This window comes from Mchenga conophoros, linkage group LG1 (genome assembly GCF_057382185.1).
Source record: "Mchenga conophoros isolate Kocher_MC1m ecotype Shallow Benthic linkage group LG1, M_conophoros_male_GT1.1, whole genome shotgun sequence".
Classification (NCBI taxonomy): Eukaryota; Metazoa; Chordata; class Actinopteri; order Cichliformes; family Cichlidae; genus Mchenga; species Mchenga conophoros.
This window is the reverse complement of record NC_140526.1, coordinates 40,450,991-40,476,083: the sequence shown is the minus strand read 5'-3', so window position 1 is coordinate 40,476,083 and position 25,093 is coordinate 40,450,991. Positions and strand designations below refer to the sequence as shown.

Sequence of the window (25,093 nt, the reverse complement as noted above, 5' to 3'; positions counted from 1 at the left end):
AATTGTCCTGTTTAAACACTCAGGTTAATTATAGAGTTCAGCATAGTTTTGTGCTGGGACCAATTCTGTTTACATTAAACTTGATTCCTTTAGGCAGGATCATTAGAAAACACAGCATACACTTTTACTGCTATACAGATGATACCCAACTTTATTTGTCCATGAAGCCAGATAACACAAACCAATTAGCTAAGCTTTATGTCTTTAAGACATAAAGAGTTGAATGACCTCAAGGTTTCTGCTTCTACATTCAGATAAAACTGAGATTGTTGTACTCTTAAAATCTTAAATCTTAAATGATAATGAAATGATGGGCCCAATGATAACCCTGAGAAAAGAAAATCGTGCGGTCTCATTGGAGTTACAAGATGTTTTTCAGTTTCCAACCATGGGGGATCTGGATCCAACCAATGTCTAATGTGCTGTATGGTAAAAGACCAATGATATAGTTTGGATTTTGGTACTAACCAACCTCCTTCTAGTCTTTGTTTGGGGCGATCGTGGCTCAAGAGTTGGCAGTTCGTCTTGTAATTGTAAGGTTGCCGGTTCGAGCTCCGACAGTCTCAGTTGTTGTGTCCTTGGGTAAGACACTTCACCCGTTGCCTACTGGTGGTGGTCAGAGGGCCCGGTGGCGCCAGTGTCCGGTAGCCTTGCATCTGTCAGTGCGCCCCAGGGCGGCTGTGGCTACAATGTAGCTTGCCGTGAATGGGTGGATGACTGAGTGTGCGCTTTGGGGTCCTTAGGGACTAGTAAAGCGCTATACAAATGCAGGCCTTTTTTTTTTTTTGTAGCACTGTCCACTCTATATGTGAACAGCTGTTATTCCATATAAATTACTTAAACAAAGAGTCAAGTTTTTTCCAGTAATCAACTCGGGGAGGTAAAGGAAGCACTGAACTTTTCTATTTTTTTAAATAGTAGAGTAATTGTTCTTAAAAGTAGAAGCTACAGAGGACACTATTTGAATACCTAAATAATTTATATTATGTATATATATATATATATATATATATATATATATATATATATATATATATATATGATATTTATATAAATAGTTGCACAATGTTGACATCTAATTGGATATTGAGAGTCTGAATTAAGCAACATAGGGGCAGATTGTGTGAGGTTGATTTTACAACCTGACAGTTTGCCAAAAGTACCTATGATGTTCAACAGTGTGGACAAGGACAACTGAAAAGCCAATATGTATACTAAGGTTTCATCAGGGTATAATGAAATATGGTGTATATCCTACAGTACAAAGTGGGGGGGGGGGGGGGGGGGGGGGGAGTTCTAAGGTTTGTATGGAGCAATTAAAATAAGTAGTGAGAGTGAGCATCCCCGTCTTGTTCCACCAGAGTATACTAAATATAGATGAGGAAAACTCTAATGCAGATACTAGCTGAAGGGTTAGCATATACATTTTTATCATCTTAATAAATTTGGGACCTTTCCATAAATATTTCCACTCCAATCGATCAAACACAAAGAAGCATCAAAGAAGAAAAGTCCAGTCTGAGACTGGGACCTTCTGGACTCACCGATAACATTATGTTGTCAGAAGACAATCTTCCTTTTGTAAAGCCTGTTTGATCACTGTGAAGCAGTTTGCCCAGCACTGTCTCAAGGCATGCAGCTAATATTTTGGCATATAGTTTAACAACTGCATTTATTAAGTAAATGGGTCGGTAATTACCACACTCCTCCAGCATTTCTAAAAGTGTCAAATATAACTCAGGAGGTTTTCCATCAATACCTGATAAACGACCTTTGTTGGTAAGTTCGAGGGCATAATGCAGTTCTCAGAGAATCTCAGGATTTTACGTGTTCTGGAGAATGAACTGGAAGGTGAATATTCTTAAAGAAAGCTTCTGTTTCCTCCTCAGATAGCGAGTATTCTCACGAATATAGCTGAGCAAAGAAAGTTTTACAGGTATCATCTCTGAAGGTGAGGTAAATATTTTTTTATATATTTCTATTATTATTATTATTATTTATATATATATATCTCACATTCTTTGCATTTTTTGTAATAAGTGCCATGGTCTCTGTGCTTCCCTGGCTGGCTCAATGCCAGGCCAGATGTTTCTATTATTATTGTGCCCTCTCTTTCTGTCTCTCTCCTCCGTCAGAGCTCTGGGCAGAGCTCATCTCGGGCTCCCGCCCTTGGCCCATGCACCTGGCCTAATTACTCACCTGCCGCTGATCTGCCTGATTAGCTGGCCACTATTTAAGATGGCGGTTCAGTGCTTCTTGTCACTCTGGACCTGTTCCCATTTCCTGATTATCTGAGAGTGGATTAGTGGCGAGGTGTGTGTGTGGACCTTTTTCCTTCCTTCCCACAGATCCCTGGAACCCCGGCCCGCTGCATGTTGTGTATATTGCACTTGGTGTTTCTGTAAATAAACTGTTGACTTTCATTTTGAAAAGAAACCTTGGTCTGCACTTGAGTGCGTTCAGTCCTGTGACAATAAGAGCAAAGCTGCTTCTCAAGAAACCGTTAACGACAGCCCATACAAAGAAACCTGAATAAGAAAAACTGCCAATATAAATATTGATGACTTCCTCCAGTTTATGGCTTAACTGGTCAAAAATTCTTTGTTCCCTAAAAGTGTAACATTAAATCTCCATATGTTCGGTTTACACTGGGTGGGGGAAAAGTTAAACTGACTAATAATTGGATTATGATCAAATGGACTTTTTGGGAGGATATTAGCTGATTGAACACACTGAACCAGTTTAGCAGAAGTAAGATTATAGTCTATACTTAAAGACATTTTGTGGGGTGCAGAATAAAAAGTAAATTCTTTAGTGGCTGGGTTCAATGATACAGTCTGAGCTGTTGTCTGTGAAGGTTCTCAGTCATCCAGGTCAGGGTAGTCTAAGGAGCTTGGAAAGAAAAGCGTCTGGACTTCTTTAAGTTGCTTGAAGACGTTTCACCTCTCATCCAAGAAGCTTCTTCAGTTCTAAGGTCAAATGGTGGAGAGTCCCAGATATAAACCCCGTGGGAGTTCAATTCAAGGTTCAAGGTTCAAGGTTCTTTATTTGTCACATGCATAGTTATACAAGTATAACACACAAAACACACGCAAAAATTGGGGGGGGGGGGAGTTTCCCCCCAAGAGGGACAATGGACCCCCTAATGACCCTCTACCTCAGTGGTTCCCAAACATTTCCCCCCCACAGCTCCATTGCTGTTTATTTCACACCTCAAACATTTAATAAACAATTAAGCAAATACAAGTAATCTGCAATAAATTACAGGTAGCAAGAAAATAAACTACTAACTCTTTTACGCTGCGTCCGCACCTACACGGGTATTTATGAAAACGCAGCTGTTTCGTCCACGTAGACGGTGTTTCGAATCACCGAAAACTGAGATTTTTTAAACTCCTTTTTTGCGTTCACGTGTGGACGTCAAAGGTATGTGCCTTTTTCACGTCACGCTGTGCACCACGTTATTGTTTACCTGAGATGAATTGCAGAATGGCAGATAGAGACGAAATACTGTTAATCTATCTTCAGTTTTACACGCTTACATATAAACACGCAGTTGCTGTCCCTCCATTTACAAAGGCAGAGGCGTCACGATGTGATTATTTTACATGTAGTTGTTTTTTTCCTCTGTAATAATATTCAACATTGCATCAATACATTTTTCAAAAAATGCCTCTCTGTGCAAAATGGGTTCAAAAACATAAACAGCTGTGGGATCCTGTTCGTCCCTGATTTAGACAAATCGTGGCAGGATCAGCCTGATGTTATTTGTATCCCACTGTAACTTTACTCTATAAAGAGCTCACATCTCCAAAATGTCAGCAGTAGTTAGTCATTAACTACTCATTAACTAGTCATTTTTCACACATGGTTGTAGTGCTTTATTGATAGAAAGTGTGGTTGGTTTGTTTGATCTGTTGTACCAAGTGTGAAATAAATAAATGAAATGAAATGAAATTACAACAAGTGTTTGTGAACTAAAAATCAAGAATGTGGGATACCCAGGGGGCGGGCTTCACACATTGGGAAGCTCTGCTCTACCTAATCACACGAGCCAAGGTGTGAAAACGGGTGTAGAACCCACTATGAAACCTACCACTGTGAGTGGGCATCAAGGCGTCTGGGGAGGGATCTCAAAACTGGATTATAGATGGCAGAGAGTTGGTGTCGTAAACCCCGCCTCTGTTCAAAGATGGTCGCTCACAGTGGACATAGATGCTTCTTTCACTCCTCTTTCAAACCATCTGTCCTCTCTGTCCAAAATGTGAACATTGGTGAAACAAATAAGGTGTGAGGTACACTCCATGGTCCTTCTACGTCACAAACCATGAAGTTGGCTCACTTTAAAATGCACTCCTGTGTTTATTTTCTTTTTGATTTTCTTTTTTGTTGGCTTGAAATGAAATCTCTCTCCTGGTACTGCAGCTTACTGCAACGTCTGCACGAGTGTCCATTGCAGGCATTGAAGAGACAAAGCCTGAAATGGACACATTGGACAAATGGACACGCACACACACACCCAACCCACCGACTGACTCACTCACACATACCCACCCACCAATGACACAAAGACACCCATGCACACATATCAACCCCCTTTGAAGTGCACCCCACCCCCCACTTCCCTCCCATGCCAGCAGCAAATCCAGGCCATACCCAAGTCTTGGGGCTCACCTGCACGCTGCGTCAAAGCCAATCACAAAAATGGGACAAGACAAACTGCTCTGAGTCTAAGACAAGCTACAGCTAGCAACAATCGATAGGTGTTCACATATCCTTTCCCAGAGCCTGTCAACAGGCATACAAGACCATATAGCATGCATGTAGTTCTTCTAATGACTGTCTATACAGTGGGTGCATATGTTTGAGTATATGACGCCTATTTGGAACATCCTTTGTCATATATAGTGTGTTCTATGGAGAGCTTTGTATGCCACAAGTTGCTGTAGTAAGAGCACATTATGTTGAACATGGCAGCATGCATTGTTTGAAAAACGTTGTAGTTATGAATTTTCTCTGCTAGTTTACTGCTAGAAAGCTTTAAAGTTAATAAAAACGCCCTCAGTTCTTAATGGAAGCGCATTAGCCATTACAATTTGTTAACATTTCAGAATTAAAGCCCTTATTTTGATACAGAAAGTTATTCTGTTAAGCATGTCTGAGTCAAATCTTCCAAATAAAAATCCTTGAATAGTTACAGTAAAGGAATTGAATACTCTCACTTTGTTAAAGGAAAAGCATTTGATTGCTTATTGAAAATATTAAATACTTTCATGCTATCCCCCTTAAACTTTTTTAGGCAAACTCTTTACCTCTAGAGAGCAACAGAACAAGTCCAACATTAGCATCAGTTCGTCCAATTTCTCTAGAAATACTTCTAACAACTAAAGACAGGAAGATGGTCATAGATTAATAAATGAAAACACTTTCTGAATGCTTCATTTATAATGGTTTATGCTGCGTATGACTAATATACGCACACAAAGAAACCTAAAAAAAACTCAGTCAAAGATAACTGTTAAAATTTGTATTGCCATACTGTAGTATTTGTATCTGGCCACTGTATTTACTGTTTATTGCATGTTGCTCATCATTGTTGCTCATGTTTTTCTCCCTCTGCTGGTCTTCAAATAAAATTTTTACGTGCAACCACCCAATTTCCCCGTGGAGTACAGTAAACTTTCATCTTACAACCATCATTTTAGGCTGTACCTTTCTCCAATGTAGCCAGCTGTGCACTGGCACTGACCGCTGATATGGTCACATAGCCCTCCGTTACGACACGTGCACTCCTGGGAGCAATTAATGCCAAAAGATCCAAATGGACATGGCTGGGCACACACTGGACCCTGATGGAGAAGAATATATCACGTTTACATGCGCATCAAACATGTCTCGGAAGGAAGCGACATATCAAACATATTAATTATTAGCAAATTAGGTAATGACAGTAATGTCAACAGTATCCAGTGAGCAGTTTCAAACTTCTCTAGTCCAAGAAAAACCCTTGGTTCATGTTTATGGCCTGGATTTAAACTTGAATTTATGGAAAAAAAAACCTCAAATTAATTTAAACTAAGACAAATAGTTTAATATATGCAACTTTACATTTCACAATTCTTTAAAGGTAGATTCTGTTATTTGAAAAACTAGGCTCTGATGTCTCATTTTTTCCATCTAAAGTAAAACAAGGAGCAAAAATCTCTGGAATCAGTCCAATAAATAGTAAGCAAGACTGTTATGACTGGATACCTGCAATGTAATCCCATGTGGTAACTACCCACTTCAAAGTAAAAGTACTTGGTGTCTGACAATGTGATGCAAACGACGACGTGACTAAGAGAAATGTCATGGGAGGTGAGCTGTTGCAGGAAGACATTAGTGTAAAATAGACAGATATATTACAGCCTACGCTCACTCCCAGAGCTTCACATATTGCAGGACAAAATACTGACTCTGGTTGACATATTTGTAATGTGAATATTTACCCTGGGATAAAAACAGGCTGCTGCATGGAAATCATAGCTTAATGTTAATTGAAACTAACTAAATCAAACTAACTTGCGATAAGAAAATCTAGTTCCTAATTTAAAATGTGGCACAGTAAAGTGCAACACTTGGTAAAGCTTTCAAAGACTACTGTGGGGGCAGGAACAGACTAAAGCTGTGGGCAACTGTACCACAAATAGATGGAAACACTCCTGTTTTCAAGTTCAAGTTACAAGAAGAGAGGCTTGCTGCAGAATTAGTGAAGCTAAATGTTAATCTTACAATACAGCAAATAAATGAAACTAATTTACATTGAAAACTTTCACAGACACAGTATTTCAGCTCAAGATAGGACCAATGCAGAACATTTATGTACTGCATTGGTCCCATGTTCAGAATAATTTAGGCCCAAATGGTAAAACAGAGCCTAGGACACAAAAATACCAGAATTTTCTGCTATTGTAATATTTCCCTGGCAGTTAATTCAGATAAAAACAAACAAACAAACAAACATTTGACCAAACTATTACAAAATGAAGAGTGTGACCCAGCAGCCAGTGCCACATGTTGAGAAAATGATGATTGATAAATTTTTGTCACTTAAAATGTGGCATGAAAAAAGTTTTTTAAGAAGGTATATTTTATAATACAGTATCATGGCACTTAACTGTTGCTAATCCTTAAATATTCTTTTCGGCAGATTAGTTGTATGATGCTTATCTGCTTTTGCATGTGTCATGAAGTCCTCACCATCCAGCCAGCAGGACAGGAACACTCCCCAGTGACATGGTGACATGTTCCACCGTTCTGACAGGGACAGTGATGCTCACACAGGGGGCCATGTTTACCTGGAGGACAAGGTTCCTCACAGCTGGAGGGACAGAAAGCAGGAAGAGGTGTTCGCGTCAAGCGGTGAAGCTTTTAATCACTGACAAAGCTCAAAGGTTCGACACAGACAAGTGGAAGGTTAATACAGCTACACTTTAGGTTACTTCAGTAACTTATGAAAGAGTTTATCAGAAGAGAATATAGAAGAGCACTAGAAATCAAAGTAATTTCAACTGTTGTCACTCTGAAGAAAATATTTATATCAAAACTTACTAACAATTCTCAAAGGGCTGCTGGCCAAAAATTATCTCAGCATTGTGTGCAATGTGTCCTTAAGAGACTGAGGAATCTGAACAAGTCAATGATAAAAGAAGAAATGGCAGGCCTAAAGATGAACAATAACTGAAAGTCATGTCCTCCAGAAATAGGAAACAATCCAATAACACAGGACCTGAGATGCAGCTGACCTGGATGAACCAGATACTGTTTGCCGAAGCCTCATCTGGTCTTAATGTAAGGATGACACATATCGGGTCTATGGCTGCAAACCCTTGGTCTTCTCTCAATGAGCTTCATGATGCAGTCCCCTGAAATGGTTTTCACTTCACAGCTGTGGCTTGTCAGGGTTCATTTGTGGAGTTTCTTGCCTTCCTAATGGGGTTGGGACCATCAGTTGTGTTGTGCAGAAGTCAGGTTGGTACACAGCTGACAGCTCTATTTGACAAATGCTAGAATTCATATTACGAAATGACAGTCAGTCTGAAAAATTGCAAAAACTTTGAATGTGTCTCCAAGTACAGTCACAAAAACCATCAAGAGCTACAATAAAAGTGGCTCACATGAGGACCGCCCCAGGAAAGGAAGACCAAGAGTCACTTCTGGTGCTGAGGTAACAGCACCTCAGACTAGAGCACAGATCAATGGCACACAGAGTTCCACTAGCAGACACATCTTTACATCAACTGTTCAGAGGAGACCGCGTGAAATTGAAACACTGAAAAATATCACTTTCTATTCAATGACCTAAGGAAAAGCAACAAGCAGAAGAGATTTGTTTGGGCCAAGAAACACAAGGAATGGACTTTAGACCAGTGGAAATCTGTGCTTTGGTCTGGTCCAAATTTGAGATCTTTGATTCCACCGATCGTGTCTTTGTGCGACGCCAAAAAAGTGACCAGATGATCTCTACACCCATGGTTCCCAACATGAAGCACTGAGGAGGTGTGATGGTGTGGGGGTGCTTTGCTGCTGACACTGTTGAGGATTTATTCAAAACTGGAGGCACACTGAACCAGCATGGGTACCACAGCATCCTGCAGCAACATGCCATCGCATCCAGTTTGCGTTTAGTTGGACCATCATTTATTCTTCACCTCCGGGCTGTGTGAGGGCTATTTGACCAAGAAGGAGAGTGATGGAGTGCTGCCCGGCCTCCACAGTCACCTGACCTAAACCCAATGGAGATGGTTTGGGATGAGAGGGACCGCAGAGTGAAGGCAAAAGTGCCAACAAGAGCTCAGCATTTCTGGGAACTCCTTCAAGACTGTTGGAAAACCATTTCAGGTGACGACCTCATAAGATAAGATGACTCTTTTTTTTGTCATTGCACAGTCTTACTTACTACAATAGTTCAGTGAAATTGGAAACTGTCCCATATCAGCACAAGTCAACACAACAAAACACAACACAGTGGACTTTAAAGTGGCTTTAAAAAAAAGTGCAAGAAAGGTACGGGCAAAAACAGTAAGTGAATGTTTATTGCACATTATTATTTTTCCCCCAAAAAGTCCAACAAAGTAGCCAATCAGGTCAGCTCGTAGCATTGCCCTGTTGTAAAATCTGTCCTCGAGTCTGTTTGTCTGCGACCTCAGCAGCATGAATCTCCTGCCAGATGAAAGCAGCTTCAACACCCGGTGTCCTGGCTGTGTACAGTCCAGTAGGATGCTGCATGCCCTTTTGAGACAGTGAGTGCTGTACAGGTCCTTCAGGGAGGGAAGAGGATGTCCAGTGATTTTTTTGGACCATATTAATGACCCCATGAAGTGCCTTTTTGTGTGCAATGGTGCAGCTGGAGAGAATCCATTGAGAGAATGCCAAGAGTGTGCAAAGCAGTAATCAAAGCAAAGGGTAGCTTTTTTGAAGAGTTATTTTTTGAGTTATTTCACACTTTCTTGTTTACCACATAATTCCATATGTGTTCATCCATAGTCTTGATGCCTTCAATGAGAATCGACAATGTAAATAGTCATGAAAATATATTAAATGGGAAGGTGTGCCCACACTTTTGATTGGTAGTGTAGATTGTAATGCTGCTACATAATTTTCTGCCCAAATTTGAAAGTATGGACACCAAAGCATTGTTTTTACGTTTAGACTAGACTGAAATAGAAATGTGTAGAAAATGTGGATATGTTATACTGCTTTGTATGCTAATATTCAGATTTGTAACTGTTTAAAAAAATCATACGCATTTAAAACAGTCAAATGCTGTTTGTCATATTGAAAGACATGCAGCCCTATTTAATGTTACTCAACTCACAAGGCCCCAGTGTATCCAGGTGCACAGAGGCACTCGCCAGTCTGGTGATGGCAGGTAGCGCCATTAAGGCACTGGCACTCCAGCAGGCAGTCTTTGCCATAGAATTTGGGGTCACAGGGCTCCTCACAGCGCCAGCCCTGGTAGCCATCAGTGCAGACACACGCTCCTGTGATTGGGTTACATTTGGCACCGTTGCGGCACTGACAGCGGTTACTGCAGTGTGGACCCCAAAAGTCACTCTCGCAGCCTGTAAAGAAAAGGGACTGGATGAATCATTAAACATTATTTAAAGCTATAAAGTGTGAAGCCACACAACGGATTATTTACTTGTGGTTTTAATTTCCAACAGCAAATTCACAATTGCAGTGAGGGGTCAGCCGTGAAGCAAGGAACCTACTGCACTCATGGTGTCACAGCTTTGTCAGTCTTACATGAAACACAACCTGAGCAACTGAGCTTTATTATAAACTGAGCAAAATTAAAAAACAAAACAAAAACAAAAACAAAAAAACACAAAACAGACCAACTCAGTAGTACAGAATAGGCCTAAAATAGTAAATAATAAAAACGTTTTTTGCCACTGTAAAGGTGGAAACTGGCCTGAAACAGCCACTTAGTGTGCTATAGCAACAGAAAAGTCTTGAACAGATAAACATGTTGTGTACTTTTGCAGGAAACTACCAGGACTGTGTTCTATTCTTAGTCACAGTGTGGTAGCAATGATAACATGGACTGAACCACCACTCACAACCACCAGCACTTTATACAGCCTCTGTAGAAATTATCCACATATCTCACTTATCTTAACTGCACTACTGTATAGCTCTGTGTAAATAATCATTCTGTACATACGATAATTTTTAACCCTACAACTGTTTATAACCTGCATAGTTCACATCTCTGTATAACTGTATATCTCATCTTCTGTATAGTTTTTTTTATTTCATATTTATATCCTGTACATAGCTTGTACTCACTACAGCCTGTACATACTTATAGTTATAGAATATTCACAACATACTTCATACCGTGTACATTATAACATACCATAATAGACCCATTTCTGTAATATACTCACATATCTATATTATTGCTAATATATATTGTAATATATCTATATCATGGCTAAAGCACTTCTGGATGGATGCAAACTGCATTTCGTTGCCCTGTACCTGTGACATGTGCAATGACAATAAAGTTGAATTCTATTCTATTCTATTTTCAATTTAAAAAAAATGCTGGAGAAACTACAATAGAAATTTCACTCTCACTTCACCTGAGATAATTATGTAGCACTTACTCGAAACACTAATCTTGGATATATAATATTGGAAAGTGCATGGATGATCACAAAAACCACAGTCCGCATATATCCAATCAGAAGCCCTGGGTAAATAAAGCTGTTTGTGCCAAGCTAAAAGTGCGGACCTCTGCCTTTAACTCCGGGGATGCTGATGCATATAAAGCAGCCAGGTACGACCTCCGAAAGTCCATAAAAAAGGCCAGAAAGGACTACAGGGACAAAATGGAGTCCAGCTACCACAGCTTTGACACCAGGCGACTGTGGGATGGACTGCGCTGCATCACTGACTACAAGAAGGTCAACACAGTCAGTGTTCAGCCCGCTGCATCTCTCGCAGACGAGCTCAACAACTTCTATGCTCGTTTTGACGCAGACAACAGAGAGCAGATCCTCTACCCTCAGGAGGACAGTGAGGCTGCAACTTTAACTCTGAAAACAGAAGCTGTGAGATGGACCTTTAAAAAGGTCAATCCTCACAAAGCTCCAGGACCGGACGGCATCCCAGGCCGGCTTCTCTCAGAGCATGCGCCAACCAGCTGGCAGAGGTGTTCACCAACATCTTCAACCTCTCCCTGAGGCAGTCAGTGGTCCCCACGTCCCTCAAAGCATCCACCATCATTCATGTTCCCAAAAAATCAGTGGTCTCCTGTCTGAATGACTACCGTCCTGTTGCACTGACATCCGTCATCATGAAGTGCCTGAAGCGGCTGGTCAAAGGTCATATCTGCTCCTCCCTCCCTGACACACTGGACCCTCTTCAGTTTGCCTATCGGACAAACAGAGCCACGGAGGATGCCATCGCCCTGGCAACGCACACCACCCTCACTCACCTGGAGAAAGGGAATACATATGCAAGGATGCTCTTCATCGACTACAGCTCGGCATTTAACACCATCATCCCCTCAAAACGTGCCACGAAGCTCGTCGACCTTGGGCTGGGAACACCGATCTGCAGATGGATTCTAAACTTCCTCACAAACAGGCCCCAGGTGGTGAGAGTTGGTAAGCACACCTCCTCACCACTCATCCTAAACACAGGTACGCCACAGGGTTGTGTGCTTAGCCCCCTCCTATATTCCCTGTTCACACACGACTGTGTTGCTAAACAAGAGTCCAACATCATCATCAAGTTTGCGGATGACACAACCATCATGGGCCTCATCACAGGCAACGATGAGATGGCCTATAGAGAGGAGGTGATGGGGCTGTACGAGTGGTGCCTGGAAAATAACCTGACTCTCAACATCAGCAAAACTAGAGAGATGATAGTGGACTACCGGAAACGACCAGTCAGAGAACACCAGCCCATCCACATCAACGGTGTCAAGGTCGAAAGGGTCAGCAGCTTCAAGTTCCTTGGAGTCAACATCACCGAGGACTTCTCCTGGACCCTTCACACAAACACTGCTATCAGGAAAGCTCGCCAGCGGCTTTACTTCCCGAAGAGGCTGCGGAAGTTTGGCATGAACGCCAACATCACCTCAAATTTCTACAGGTGTGCGATCGAGAGCTTGCTGACGAGCTACATTACAGTTTGGTACAGAAGCTGCTCTGCCAGCAGCCGTAAATCACTACAGAGGGTGGTGAAGGCAGCAGAGCACATCACTGGCACGAGGCTTCCTGCCATTCAGGACATTTATCTCCAGCAATGCCTCCGTAAAGCACACAGCATCATCAAGGACCACAGCCACCCCGCACATCAGCTGTTCTCCTTGTTACCATCTGGCAGATGTTACAGGAGCCTGTCTGCTCGGACTACAAGACTCAAAAACAGTTTTTACCACCAAGCCATACGACACCTCAACCACAACACTTAAACACCAGTGTTGGTCAAGTTACTTGAAAAAAGTAATCAGTAACTAATTACTGATTACTTCCCCAAAAATGTAATCCCGTTACTTTACTGATTACTTATTTTCAAAAGTAATTAATTACTTAGTTACTTAGTTACTTTTTAAAAACACGATTTACAACCTGAGTAGGTGATAAAGCGATAGATCTTTCAGCCCAATTCTACTTTTTCTACATAATCCATCATACAAAATGTAATCAAATGGAAAAGTCTCCTTTTTTAAAACTTGTTTTATCAGTTTTAATCTTTTAACTTTATGCATCAAGCAAAAATTTAATTATATGCAACATTCTCTGAGTTGAATAAATTAGTTTAACATTTAAACCTATTTTCTGCACATTCCAGCACATAAAATAAAATATTTTTTGTGTTTACACTCACTCTTTCAAATAGATGCAAGTAAAACACAGCAGAAAATAAATAAAGTCAAAGACTCAGCGGTCCTGTTGCTCTATTTTCACCTGTAAAGCAGGAGTGGGGCAGGCGGAGGTTTACCCTGGTGCAGGTGTGCCGCGGTCAGTGGAAGAATCCACGAGTTTCTCTGTGAGTTTCCCATTACGTCGTAGCTACTCGGTGCTTGTTGGAAGTTTAGGGGGTTTTTTCGCTGTAAAAAGAAGTTTTCTTCCCACGCACAGCGGACACTAATGTTTTTGTCACTTTTTATGGAATCAAACTCAAAGTAAGGTCAGTACTTCCACGCTTTAAACGCTGCACGCTCATACTCTCTCTGCACTCGATATGTGATGCACTGTTGATCTGCACACAGCTGTTGTCACTAACGGCGCACTCACTTACGTCACTGTCATGAGACATTCTCGCAAAAAATCACGGTTTTAGTAACGCAGTAACGCAGCGTTCCTACGGGAAAGTAACGGTAATCTAATTACCGTTTTTACAATAGTAATCCCTTACTTTACTCGTTACTTGAAGAAAGTAATCAGATTACAGTAACGCGTTACAAGTAACGCGTTACTGCCCATCTCTGATTAACACATGAGTAAGCGTACCAACAGATAATGATTTGGTCCCCTGCTGAATTTAAAATTTGCTCACTTACTAAGAAATGAAGAGTCCCTAATTGACTTCTTTGGGCACTTTGGAACACCATACAACAAACTGGCACAGAAGACCACTCCCTAACAGGTAAATAGGTAATGTGTCTGACCCCAGATACTGTGAAAAGGACCCTCTGCAGGATTAACCACGTAAGACAGGTGGAACAGACAACATATCAAACACCATCTCCGCTGCTCTCCATTCTGCCCTCACCCACCTGAATACAAAGAACTCTCATGTGCAGATGGTGTTTCAGTTTCAGTTCAGCATTCAACACAATCATTTGGATTGTGACTCAAAACCAAGACAATAACACCTTCAAGACCATCACACTGAGCACTGGTCTCAACAAGGGTGTGTGCTCACTGTTCTTCACGCTACTGGCTCATGACTGTGTATCAACCTACAGCACCAATCCCACTGTCAGCTTTTACAATGATGAAGCCAACAACAGGAATGAGGGGAGCCATCTGGTCAACCGTTATAGAAACAATAATCACTTTAAATCAAGGCAGTTAATTCAAGCACCAAATTCCTGGGATTGCATATCCTGAGGACCTCTCCTAGTTCGATGACACCACTGACCAAAAACGCTTAAACTCACCTCTGCTAAAAAAAAACTATGTCAATGTAAATGAGATATATACTTTGTTGCCTGATTTGAATAAATAAAAAATAAAAAAAACAAACAACTCACCTCTGCTTCCTATGTGAATTGAGAAGCGCACGAGTCCCACCTCCCACTATTCTACTGGGGAACCACTGAGAGGGTTCTTACTGGCTTATCACTGTGTGGTACGGAGCCTGCACAACCTCCTGCCAGAAGACATCATCGGTGACCCTTTTCCTTTTGATATGGACATTTTTACCGTCTGCCTCACCCATAGAGCCATCAGCAGCTCATCCCTCGCAGTCCTTCCTCAGTCTCCTGCCTTCGGGGAGCAAGTACCACAGCCTCTAGGCTCGTTCCACTAGACCGTTGAACAGCTTTATTCACCAAGTGATCAGGAGAAGCTGTGCTCACAAGCAGCATCATTTATTTATATTATGTATATTATTTATATGTATAGTACAGGGCAGCACAGTGGTGTGGCTAGCACTGCTGGATCACAACAAGATGGTCTTGGATTATATTCCAACATCTGGCTAGGACCTTGGGTTTGCATATTCTCCCCATGTTTATATGGGCTCTCTCTGTGTACTCCAAAACATGCAAATAGTGTGATTAGGTTAATTGGTGAGTCTAGATTGCCCATTGGTGTGAAGGGGTATGAATAGCTGTCTGACTGTACAAGGTGTACAGTACCCTGCCTCAGCTGGAAAAGCCTCCAGCTCCCCCCTGATCTTGAAATGGATAAGCGTAAGAGAATGACTTGATGTATGGACATATATTATATGTCCATGTACATATGTTACTGTGTCATGTTACTATATTTGCACTATTGTACATATGCTTGATTTTTTTTTAAAGATATTCCTTTTAGTGTCTTTTAATACTATGTTGAGACAAAAAGAGTCCAGGGATTCCCTTGTATGTCCAGTAGTGTGAACTAATAATAAAGAAATAAAATCTTGACGCTTGGGTTTTCCAGTGAACATCCAAATGATGCAGAAAAGCCTTGGGAGAAAGGGCTATAAGCAAAATCGAGCTCTTTGACATTAGCTTGACCTGCTATGTTTGAAGGAAACAAAATGTATGACCCAAAGAACATCCTCGCAGTCAAGCATGGAGGTAGAAACATTATGCTTTGTGGCTATTTTTTTACAAAGGGTAGAGGTAGGGCTGTTCGATATAACGATATATATGGATGACGATATAAAAACGTCTATCGTTTCATTTTACGCTATCGTTTGTTTCGTGGTGTCGCAAAATAAACTGTTTATGGTTATATTTTTTCATAGAGTTGATGGACACTGTAGTGGCTATATTAATTTCTTAAAGTTCTCTCTTTCTCTTATATTTAATATAACCACACTACAGACGGACAAGCGCCTGTTTTTATGCGTTGTCGTTAGCAACAATGACGGTAACACCATCGCCTGTCCGCTTGTTTATGTTCCACATAAACCTTTCACAATAAAGCTCAAGATCCTGTTGAGACTTTTCAAAATAAACCGAATCACGTGAAAGAGTAGATTATTTACGGATGAGAAGTAAAAAAGAGCCGCCAGGTGCTACAAAAAAAACCTTGGACTCAAACGTTAGAACAGGCTTTTCCCCGCAGCACGCCGTGTAATAAATACTCACAAAGAAAACGGCGGCCGTTACAACTTATGTCTAAAAATGTATCGTTTCATGCATCGGTTAAAACACTGGACTCCAGCTACACGACGCGCAGCTGGAAACACTTCACGCAAGTCGAGCTGCCCGAGTTTCACAGAATTGACAGAAAATGTTAAATTTTTGTGATTTATATCGTTATCGGACGATAGATGTCTTATATCGGGATATGAGGTTTTGGTCATATCGCACAGCCCTAGGTAGAGGACCCCTCTTCCCCCTCTGTCCAACCAAAAACTGTACTCAGATAGACACACTATAAATAACGTTTATGTCAGACGATGGGTCGCAGGGTGTAGTTTGCAGCTCAGCTGCAGAGGAGGGACGTGGCAGTGGGTTCAGGGGGAGATACCACGGATGGATGGTCAATAGCCGATAATCATTATCTAATCATGTCTCATCTGTTTAGGCAGCATGCCAGGACTGTGAGAGTGTGGAGGCAAAAACCCCTCTTGAGATGTATGCAGACCTCATGAGCATGGGCAAATGTACAAATTCGGCGGGGGTCAAATAATGATTTTCTTCACTGTAGATTGGTAAATATATGTATGTATAGGTGTTACTGTAAGAATCAAATCCACTGCATGGTATAAATAGACAGAAGCAGATTAACAAACAAATTGTAGGTTGAATGACTGTAAATGACTGAAGAGGTTATGCTCACATCCTAATCCCATATGTTTGAGACATTTGAGGAGGCATTGTCCTTGATGTAAATATGTAAAAATTGTGTATGTTTCTGTTCTGTGTGTTGTGGGACAACCAAAGGATTATTCTATTCTATTCTATTCTACTCTACTCTACTCTCTATTTGAGTCAGTCAGAGAAAGGAGGTCAATGCTCGTTATCATGAACAACCCATTACACCTGCTCCACAGTTCCGTTACCATGGTTACCAAATGATTTTCATTGATTGCTCACATGTCAACGATAAAATGGCTTCAAAAGCAGCTCATTGACAGCAAATGTATATAGCAATACAAGAATAAAACATTCAGTGTTTGGTTCCTTTGCATTAAAACACAAACTAGAATCTTTCTGGAACTGGACTGCGACACTGCTGTTGTTGGTCTGCACCACTGTATAAGTGGGTGTGTCTCACCAGCCCTCATGATGGATTCCAAAACAAAGTTGTCAATCCTCACTGGCAGAGAGCAGTTTGAGCAGCTGAGCACCTGAGAACCCTGAGAGAAGTAGATATGTTGAGTCTGCATACTATTGGCTCTGAAGGAGGTGGGGTGAATAACTGAAATCTGTAGCTAACCTTGCTGTATGGAGTTTACTGACACCAGTAAATTCAATACATCAAATTGCTGTTTACCAACCCAGCTGGTGTTTGAGCTCCGCATCCCGAAAGAAAAACCTCGCTGCAGCCAAGCCAAATCAGCTTTATTCATATAGAACTTTAAAATCTGCAATCTCATATACAATAAAGCACAAAAACTAGGCTTTTGGATTATTTTCAGCTACTCTGATACTGTTGGAAAAGAGCATTCGACTGCCTTGATGGGGCTACAGTAAGAATTCTGTCTCTAGCAAAAAGAAATAGGACAAACTTCTTACTTAAAACACCTATTTCTAACGATCAAATTAACAAAATTACACGAACACACATGACCTGGGCCCTGTTAAAGGAAGCATGTTCAACCAACTCAGAATTAAAAATAAACTCTGAGCTGATTAACTTTGATTTGGAAACTCTGCGTTTCCTGTTCCAGAACAGTAGTAAGTAAAGCTAATTTATCAAGCACTTTTCATAGACAGGTAGTCACAAAGGGCGGAACATTCAGGTTAAAATAAACAAAACATTAGGTACCAAAACAGACAATATAGACCAGCTGTCCCCAACCCCCGGGCCACGCACCGGTACCAGGCCACGAGTTGAGGCTCGGGTGTGAAATGTATGGTTTTCAGGGTTTTTATTATTTTTTATCATTATTTTTTACATAGTTAACTCGGTTTCCCTGGGTCTTTTCCTGTGTGTTATGAATAAATCTTCTTTCTTTTTTTGGTACCGGTACTTGTTTTATTTTGTTGTATTTATCTGCGACAACCTAAAGGCCAGTCATTGCAAATATTGTCGGACATAATCCGGTCCGTGGCGCGGTTGGGGACCGCTGATATAGACAATGCAAAAGGTTAAATGTAAAAAACAGCTAATCAGAGTAAGTTCAATCAGCTCTGAGTATGTTCACCCTGAGTTAAGTGCTGACCATAATATAATGACAGGAGGAACGAAGAAGAATTTTAATCAGTTTGTGCCACTTTGCCATCATCATAGATGAATTAAAGTTGAATCTGTAATTAGGGGTGCAACGATACTCGTATCGATATTGAACCGTTCGATACAGTGCTTTCGGTTCGGTACGCATATATATCGAACAATACAAAATTTTTAATTTATTTTATCAACTTTCCTTCTGACGATGCTGTCTGTGTTGAGCGCTCAGTGGATCTGCGCTCACAGTGCAGCCTAGGCGGAGTAGTCGAACGCAGATTCACTGAGCGCAGGGCAAGCTAGCGAGACAGGAGCTAAGCTCGTTGCAACATGGCAAATTGAACCTCCCCCACCCTCATTCAGATCTGGCGTTTGGAACTATTTTGGTCTTCATGTGACGTATGACCCTGAAGGTAAGCGCGTCATGGACTAAAGTAAAACAGTATGTTGGATGTGCCACGCAATGCTCAATTACATTGGTGGGAGCTAGTGTGTTAGCGCAGTTAGCTCGTTAACGTGTTGACGCCGTCCAGCCCCACGCACGGGGCGATCAAGGGTAGCTCTTTAATGGAGATTTGCTGTGTTGTGGCGTTAACGTCATTTCAGATTAACCTGAAAGCACTAGTGGGAACACAACGAATATGACTGCACATTTACTCCGACAGCATCCTAGTGCAAAGACAAGTGGAAGCAGACAAAAACAACAAGCACGCATGCTACAAACTTTACCCGAGTCATTTAGACAGCCGTTAGCACAGGATTCTCCTTATGGGGACCTGATATGTTTAATATGCTGCTGAGAATATAGCCCAGAAGAAGCGTATAGTATAGCTTTTATTTTGGAAAGAGACATTTCTCTGTAATAAACTCTCTTTTCCAAAGATGAGTGATTTCTTGATCAGATAGATTTTTTTATTACTTTGTTGTTTCAGCAACATTAAATTTAAAAACTACTTTTGAGTTAAAATATATATTTAGAATTTTAATAAATGACAAATTAAAAAGGCATGAACATTATTTTGTATCGAAAAAATATCGAACCGTGACACCAAGCAGGACAGAGTTCTTTTAAAGAAAGATTTACTTATATCCTCAAAAGTTAAGCATGACAGGCTTCTGTTTAAGAAAGAGACCTGTTTTACTGTGTTAATGTTGTCATTTTGAGCTAAAAATAAATGGCTAAATGATCATTTGTTTCCCATATGGTCATATCACAAAGAATATGCATCTGCTTAAATCAAATTCAAGTCAAATGGTTAAAAAATAATTTCACACACAAAAAAAAGAGCTACCACACTGGGAAGGGTGAAGACAACTGGGTTGCCCGGCCCTGGCCACGAGGTGTCCCTTATTTATTTTTCAGGGAGTTGGCAACCCTATGTGCGGCAAGCCCTTTGCACTGATACAACGTTTCCAGTCAGGACATAAAGGGGCAACGATCAACCAGAGACTACTTGTCTTCTTAAAAACACAACACATGCAGAGTCGAGGAGTCTGTTTTGGGCTGACGTGTTGCGGCGGGGTGAAGCAGAAACCGGTTACACATATACCGTCATGTTCAAAAAAGCCATATGACGTACAATGAGCAAAGAAGGAGACAGACTCAACTGCCAATGAATAAAAATAAGCTTAAAGCCTAGTTTAAAAAGAATCGATGGAGAGAGCAGATTGGACTGTGAGAAGTATGCTTTTCCATAGTTTGGGGGCAAATGCAAAGAAAATACAGTCTCTGAGTATAAATCTAGAGCAGGGGGCAGACAGAGGGTTCTGATCAGGTTGCCAGAGGGATTTTTAGAATTAGATCAGAAGCTTGGCGAGATTCAGTAAGGAGGCTTTTTTCTCCACCTCTACGTCCAGCCATTCAGAACAACTGGAAACATTTGGTAGCAATGCTGAACAAACTCGTTTGTTTAAAGCCTCCTGAGGCCTCAAGACAGGCTGCCCCTTAAGATAATTGGGGTTGAGACATGTGGTAAAACTCTACTATTGCTCCTCAATTATTCTGAGGTGACAAGATAACAGCTCAGAACAAAACACCACAAGCATCTTTCTGCAGAGTGAATATGATAGATGCAGGGAAGCATGCGATTTCCTCTACAGTCATCCCATCAGAATGAACAGCAGAGAATTTGGAATTTAGCATTTTAATTTTCTAGGCCAATGAATCCCAGGTATTCTGCTGAATAAAGTGGAGCTACCATCAGACAACAGATTATGATGCACGATTTCTCTTGTAATGCAATGGTCTATAAATACATTACTGAAGTACACGTAACAGATTTGGAGCTGGAGTATAATAAGTGGATAAATCAGAATCTGAAGACATCATCATCATTTCCTTAGGGATAGGGTAATAATAAAATGGCTTTGTCTAATCAGAATCAGTATTTTATGATTCTGAATCTGGCTAGACAAAAACAAACAGAGAAAACAGAAGAAATAACATATTGTTGTACATTACATCATCTTAAAAACCATAAATCAAAGCACCAATTATCTTTCTGACATATGCTTACAGACTAAACTGTCTTCCCAAAATGAGAAGTACAACACACAGAGTGTAGTGAGTTCGCTTCACAGTGCCAGCTGCTCTAAATGAGTGGCTAAAAAAGAAGAAAGGCAGAAAACAGAGGTGAAACAACCTGGAGGAGAAATGGGAAAAGTCATGCATATGTAGGCAACTTTACTAATCAAACGTGGGTGGTAGTTTCACAGATATTATAGTGTTAAATGTTTCATCAGTACTGCGGTGGACAGAGCCATGAGCAGACAACACATAAATCAGACTCGCACTCCCTCCCTCTCAATCTTTCTCTAATTTACTCTCTTTTCGTCTTTCAAGTCCTCCTGTCCTCTGTCTACCTCTCTCCTCCATGTGTCTCTTGCTCTCTCAAAGAGAGGAGTTATCTTTATTTCTCTTAACTAGTGAGCCAGCATAGTCAAATCCTTTATCCTCTCACAGCCTCAATTATTCAGGAGCAAAGAGTCCAAATCAAGAGACTAATGACTTTGATCAAGAGTGGCTCGCTGGCACTAAGCAGAACTTTCTGCACTAAATTAAGAGCTGCATAATATACTTTGGCAAAGGCCACTCTTTAAGGAATATTTCTAGGTCTGTCTATGGTATAGTCACTCTTTGCCAGTAACAAAATCAGAGCTCAGAGGGCTAGCTCTTCTCATGTTTCTTCTGTTACAAAAGGACCCGAGCTCAGTGCAGGTGACCGATGCAGCTGCCAGATTGCCAAAGTGAGAAAAGGGCAAATTTGCAGGTGTCACAACAGCCATAACTTAATTAGTTATGATAAACTGCCCTATGCACAGAACACAGGATCTTTCAGGACCACAAAATAGCTCTGCTTTTCTACACAAGCTGTCACACAGACTCACAATTTTACAGTAAAATCAGACGCACACTGAGTCCTGAACTCCAGTTTAAAAACTTGAGAGTTTGTGGAAAAAACTTTACCAAAAATGTAGCGATACTGTCTGAGTGGCGACACCTACCATGCGGCAGCTTCCTAGACCTTAACAGCGAGTCTAAAAACAAACGACTGTGAGATGAGGTTGCAGCGGTGAGCACAGCGACCGCTGCAGCAGCTTCACGGGGCCTTAATGTCGCCATTACTCTTGATTGGCCTGAGTTTTGCGCAGGCTGGGATGTCGTCTTTGGACAACAGCACTAACCAAACAAACAAAGTGACCGTATGGTTCTTTCCAAAAAACAGGACATTAGAAGACTACCAATAAAACAGTGTCTAGACTACTATGTGAATTCCATTTATTTTAGGGGTTTTTTGTCTTGACATTCAGTTTTTATTGAAACTAATTTTTGCTGAAAACTGTTTTGTCAAAATTACTTCTACATAATTTTATAAAGTTACACTTTATAATAAATTTAGGATGTTGTCACAAAGTTTTCAGATGTCTCAACACCAGCTTAGTAAGATACTCTGGACTGCATACTTTTAAATAATAATAATAATAATAATAATAATAATAATAATAATAATAATAATCGATTGGATTGATATAGCACTTTTCAAGGCACCCAAAGCGCTTTACAATGCCACTATTCATTCACTCTCACATTCACACACTGGTGGAGGCAGCTACAGGTGTAGCCACAGCTGCCCTGGGGCAGACTGACAGAAGCGAGGCTGCCATGTTGCGCCATCGGCCCCTCTGGCCAACACCAATACAGGATTTGAATAGCAACTGGCAAGATCAGCAGATCAAAATCTGACCCCAAAACATTGATTCTGTTCATCTGGACGTAGAGTTTTTAGTGAAACAGTCTCGGCTGACTGCAGGTTTCCTCATAACTGAAGACCTCAAAGTCTCATGCATTGTAATAAATATAATATATTATTGTTCCATCCAATTAGAAAGCACAGTTTTTCCTTACATGCAGATAGAACATTGTGGCAAAAAGGAGAAAAGAATGTAGCAGCCCTTCAAAATTTGGATTTGGTTCATTGATAGACTGGATCAAAACACTGTATACAGTGGGGCAAAAAAGTATTTAGTCAGCCACTGATTGTGCAAGTTCCCCCACCTAAAATGATGACAGAGGTCAGTAATTTGCACCAGAGGTACACTTCAACTGTGAGAGACAGAATGTGAAAAAAAAATCCATGAATCCACATGGTAGGATTTGTAAAGAATTTATTGGTAAATCAGGGTGGAAAATAAGTATTTGGTCAATAACAAAAATACAACTCAATACTTTGTAACATAACCTTTGTTGGCAATAACAGAGGTCAAACGTTTACTATAGGTCTTTACCAGGTTTGCACACACAGTAGCTGGTATTTTGGCCCATTCCTCCATGCAGATCTTCTCGAGAGCAGTGATGTTTTGGGGCTGTCGCCGAGCAACACGGACTTTCAACTCCCGCCACAGATTTTCTATGGGGTTGAGGTCTGGAGACTGGCTAGGCCACTCCAGGACTTTCAAATGCTTCTTACGGAGCCACTCCTTTGTTGCCCGGGCGGTGTGTTTTGGATCATTGTCATGTTGGAAGACCCAGCCTCGTTTCATCTTCAAAGTTCTCACTGATGGAAGGAGGTTTTGGCTCAAAATCTCACGATACATGGCCCCATTCATTCTGTCCTTAACACGGATCAGTCGTCCTGTCCCCTTGGCAGAAAAACAGCCCCATAGCATGATGTTTCCACCCCCATGCTTCACAGTAGGTATGGTGTTCTTGGGATGCAACTCAGTATTCTTCGTCCTCCAAACACGACGAGTTGAGTTTATACCAAAAAGTTCTACTTTGGTTTCATCTGACCACATGACATTCTCCCAATCCTCTGCTGTATCATCCATGTGCTCTCTGGCAAACTTCAGACGGGCCTGGACATGCACTGGCTTCAGCAGCGGAACACGTCTGGCACTGCGGGATTTGATTCCCTGCCGTTGTAGTGTGTTACTGATGGTGACCTTTGTTACTTTGGTCCCAGCTCTCTGCAGGTCATTCACCAGGTCCCCCCGTGTGGTTCTGGGATCTTTGCTCACCGTTCTCATGATCATTTTGACCCCACGGGATGAGATCTTGCGTGGAGCCCCAGATCGAGGGAGATTATCAGTGGTCTTGTATGTCTTCCATTTTCTGATGATTGCTCCCACAGTTGATTTTTTCACACCAAGCTGCTTGCCTGTTGTAGATTCACTCTTCCCAGTCTGGTGCAGGTCTACAATACTTTTCCTGGTGTCCTTCCAAAGCTCTTTGGTCTTGGCCATGGCGGAGTTTGGAGTCTGACTGTTTGAGGCTGTGGACAGGTGTCTTTTATACAGATGATGAGTTCAAACAGGTGCCATTCATACAGGTAACGAGTGGGGGACAGAAAAGCTTCTTACAGAGGACGTTACAGGTCTGTGAGAGCCAGAGATTTTCCTTGTTTGAGGTGACCAAATACTTATTTTCCACCCTGATTTACGAATAAATTCTTTACAAATCCTACCATGTGGATTCATGGATTTTTTTTTCACATTCTGTCTCTCACAGTTGAAGTGTACCTCTGGTGCAAATTACTGACCTCTGTCATCATTTTAAGTGGGGGAACTTGCACAATCGGTGGCTGACTAAATACTTTTTTGCCCCACTGTACCTCTCCAAATAGATGCATCAGACAAACATTCTTATTTGCCAAAGCTTCAGTCTACAAAGGGGCACCCCTCAGTGAGCACTCTGATCCTTATAGGAGGATATTTGGCACTGGTGTAGCCCCTCCACTGTCTGGAAGCAGTTTTAGGAGTCCATTACTCTTAAAATCATAAAGATTCAAGAGGAGAAAGAAAAAATTAACTGAGTGGTTCAGTTAAAATTCTGAGCTTTGGCTCATAGAGTTTATTTGTACACACTCTGACCTCATTGTGGACTAGAGGTTAAAACCAGCCCCACCAGTTCAGTTCATTTTTATTTCAAACATGTGCATTCACAATCATTACAAAATATCATTCCATTCTTTTGTTTGAAAAGGAGAAGGCAGAAGTATACACTTATTAGTCCCTACCCCCTCACCACA

General features: G+C 41.2%; 1 protein-coding gene across 6 annotated transcripts in view; it reads right to left on the bottom strand.

The window, feature by feature from the left end:
• Window positions 1-25,093, bottom strand: part of LOC146583848 (multiple epidermal growth factor-like domains protein 11) — a 238,881-nt gene that overhangs the window by 77,464 nt on the left and 136,324 nt on the right. For all 6 annotated transcript variants that reach the window (XR_014892832.1, XM_085278281.1, XM_085278287.1 and 3 more), the window contains exons 7-9: window positions 9,857-10,103; window positions 7,240-7,360; window positions 5,713-5,849 (exon numbers count right to left, since the gene is read on the bottom strand). Coding sequence is in view for 5 of the 6 variants with exons in the window: in XM_085278281.1 (XP_085134407.1) it covers window positions 5,713-5,849; window positions 7,240-7,360; window positions 9,857-10,103 (505 nt within the window). In the remaining variant the exon portion in view is untranslated. The remainder of the gene's footprint in view (window positions 1-5,712; window positions 5,850-7,239; window positions 7,361-9,856; window positions 10,104-25,093) is intronic.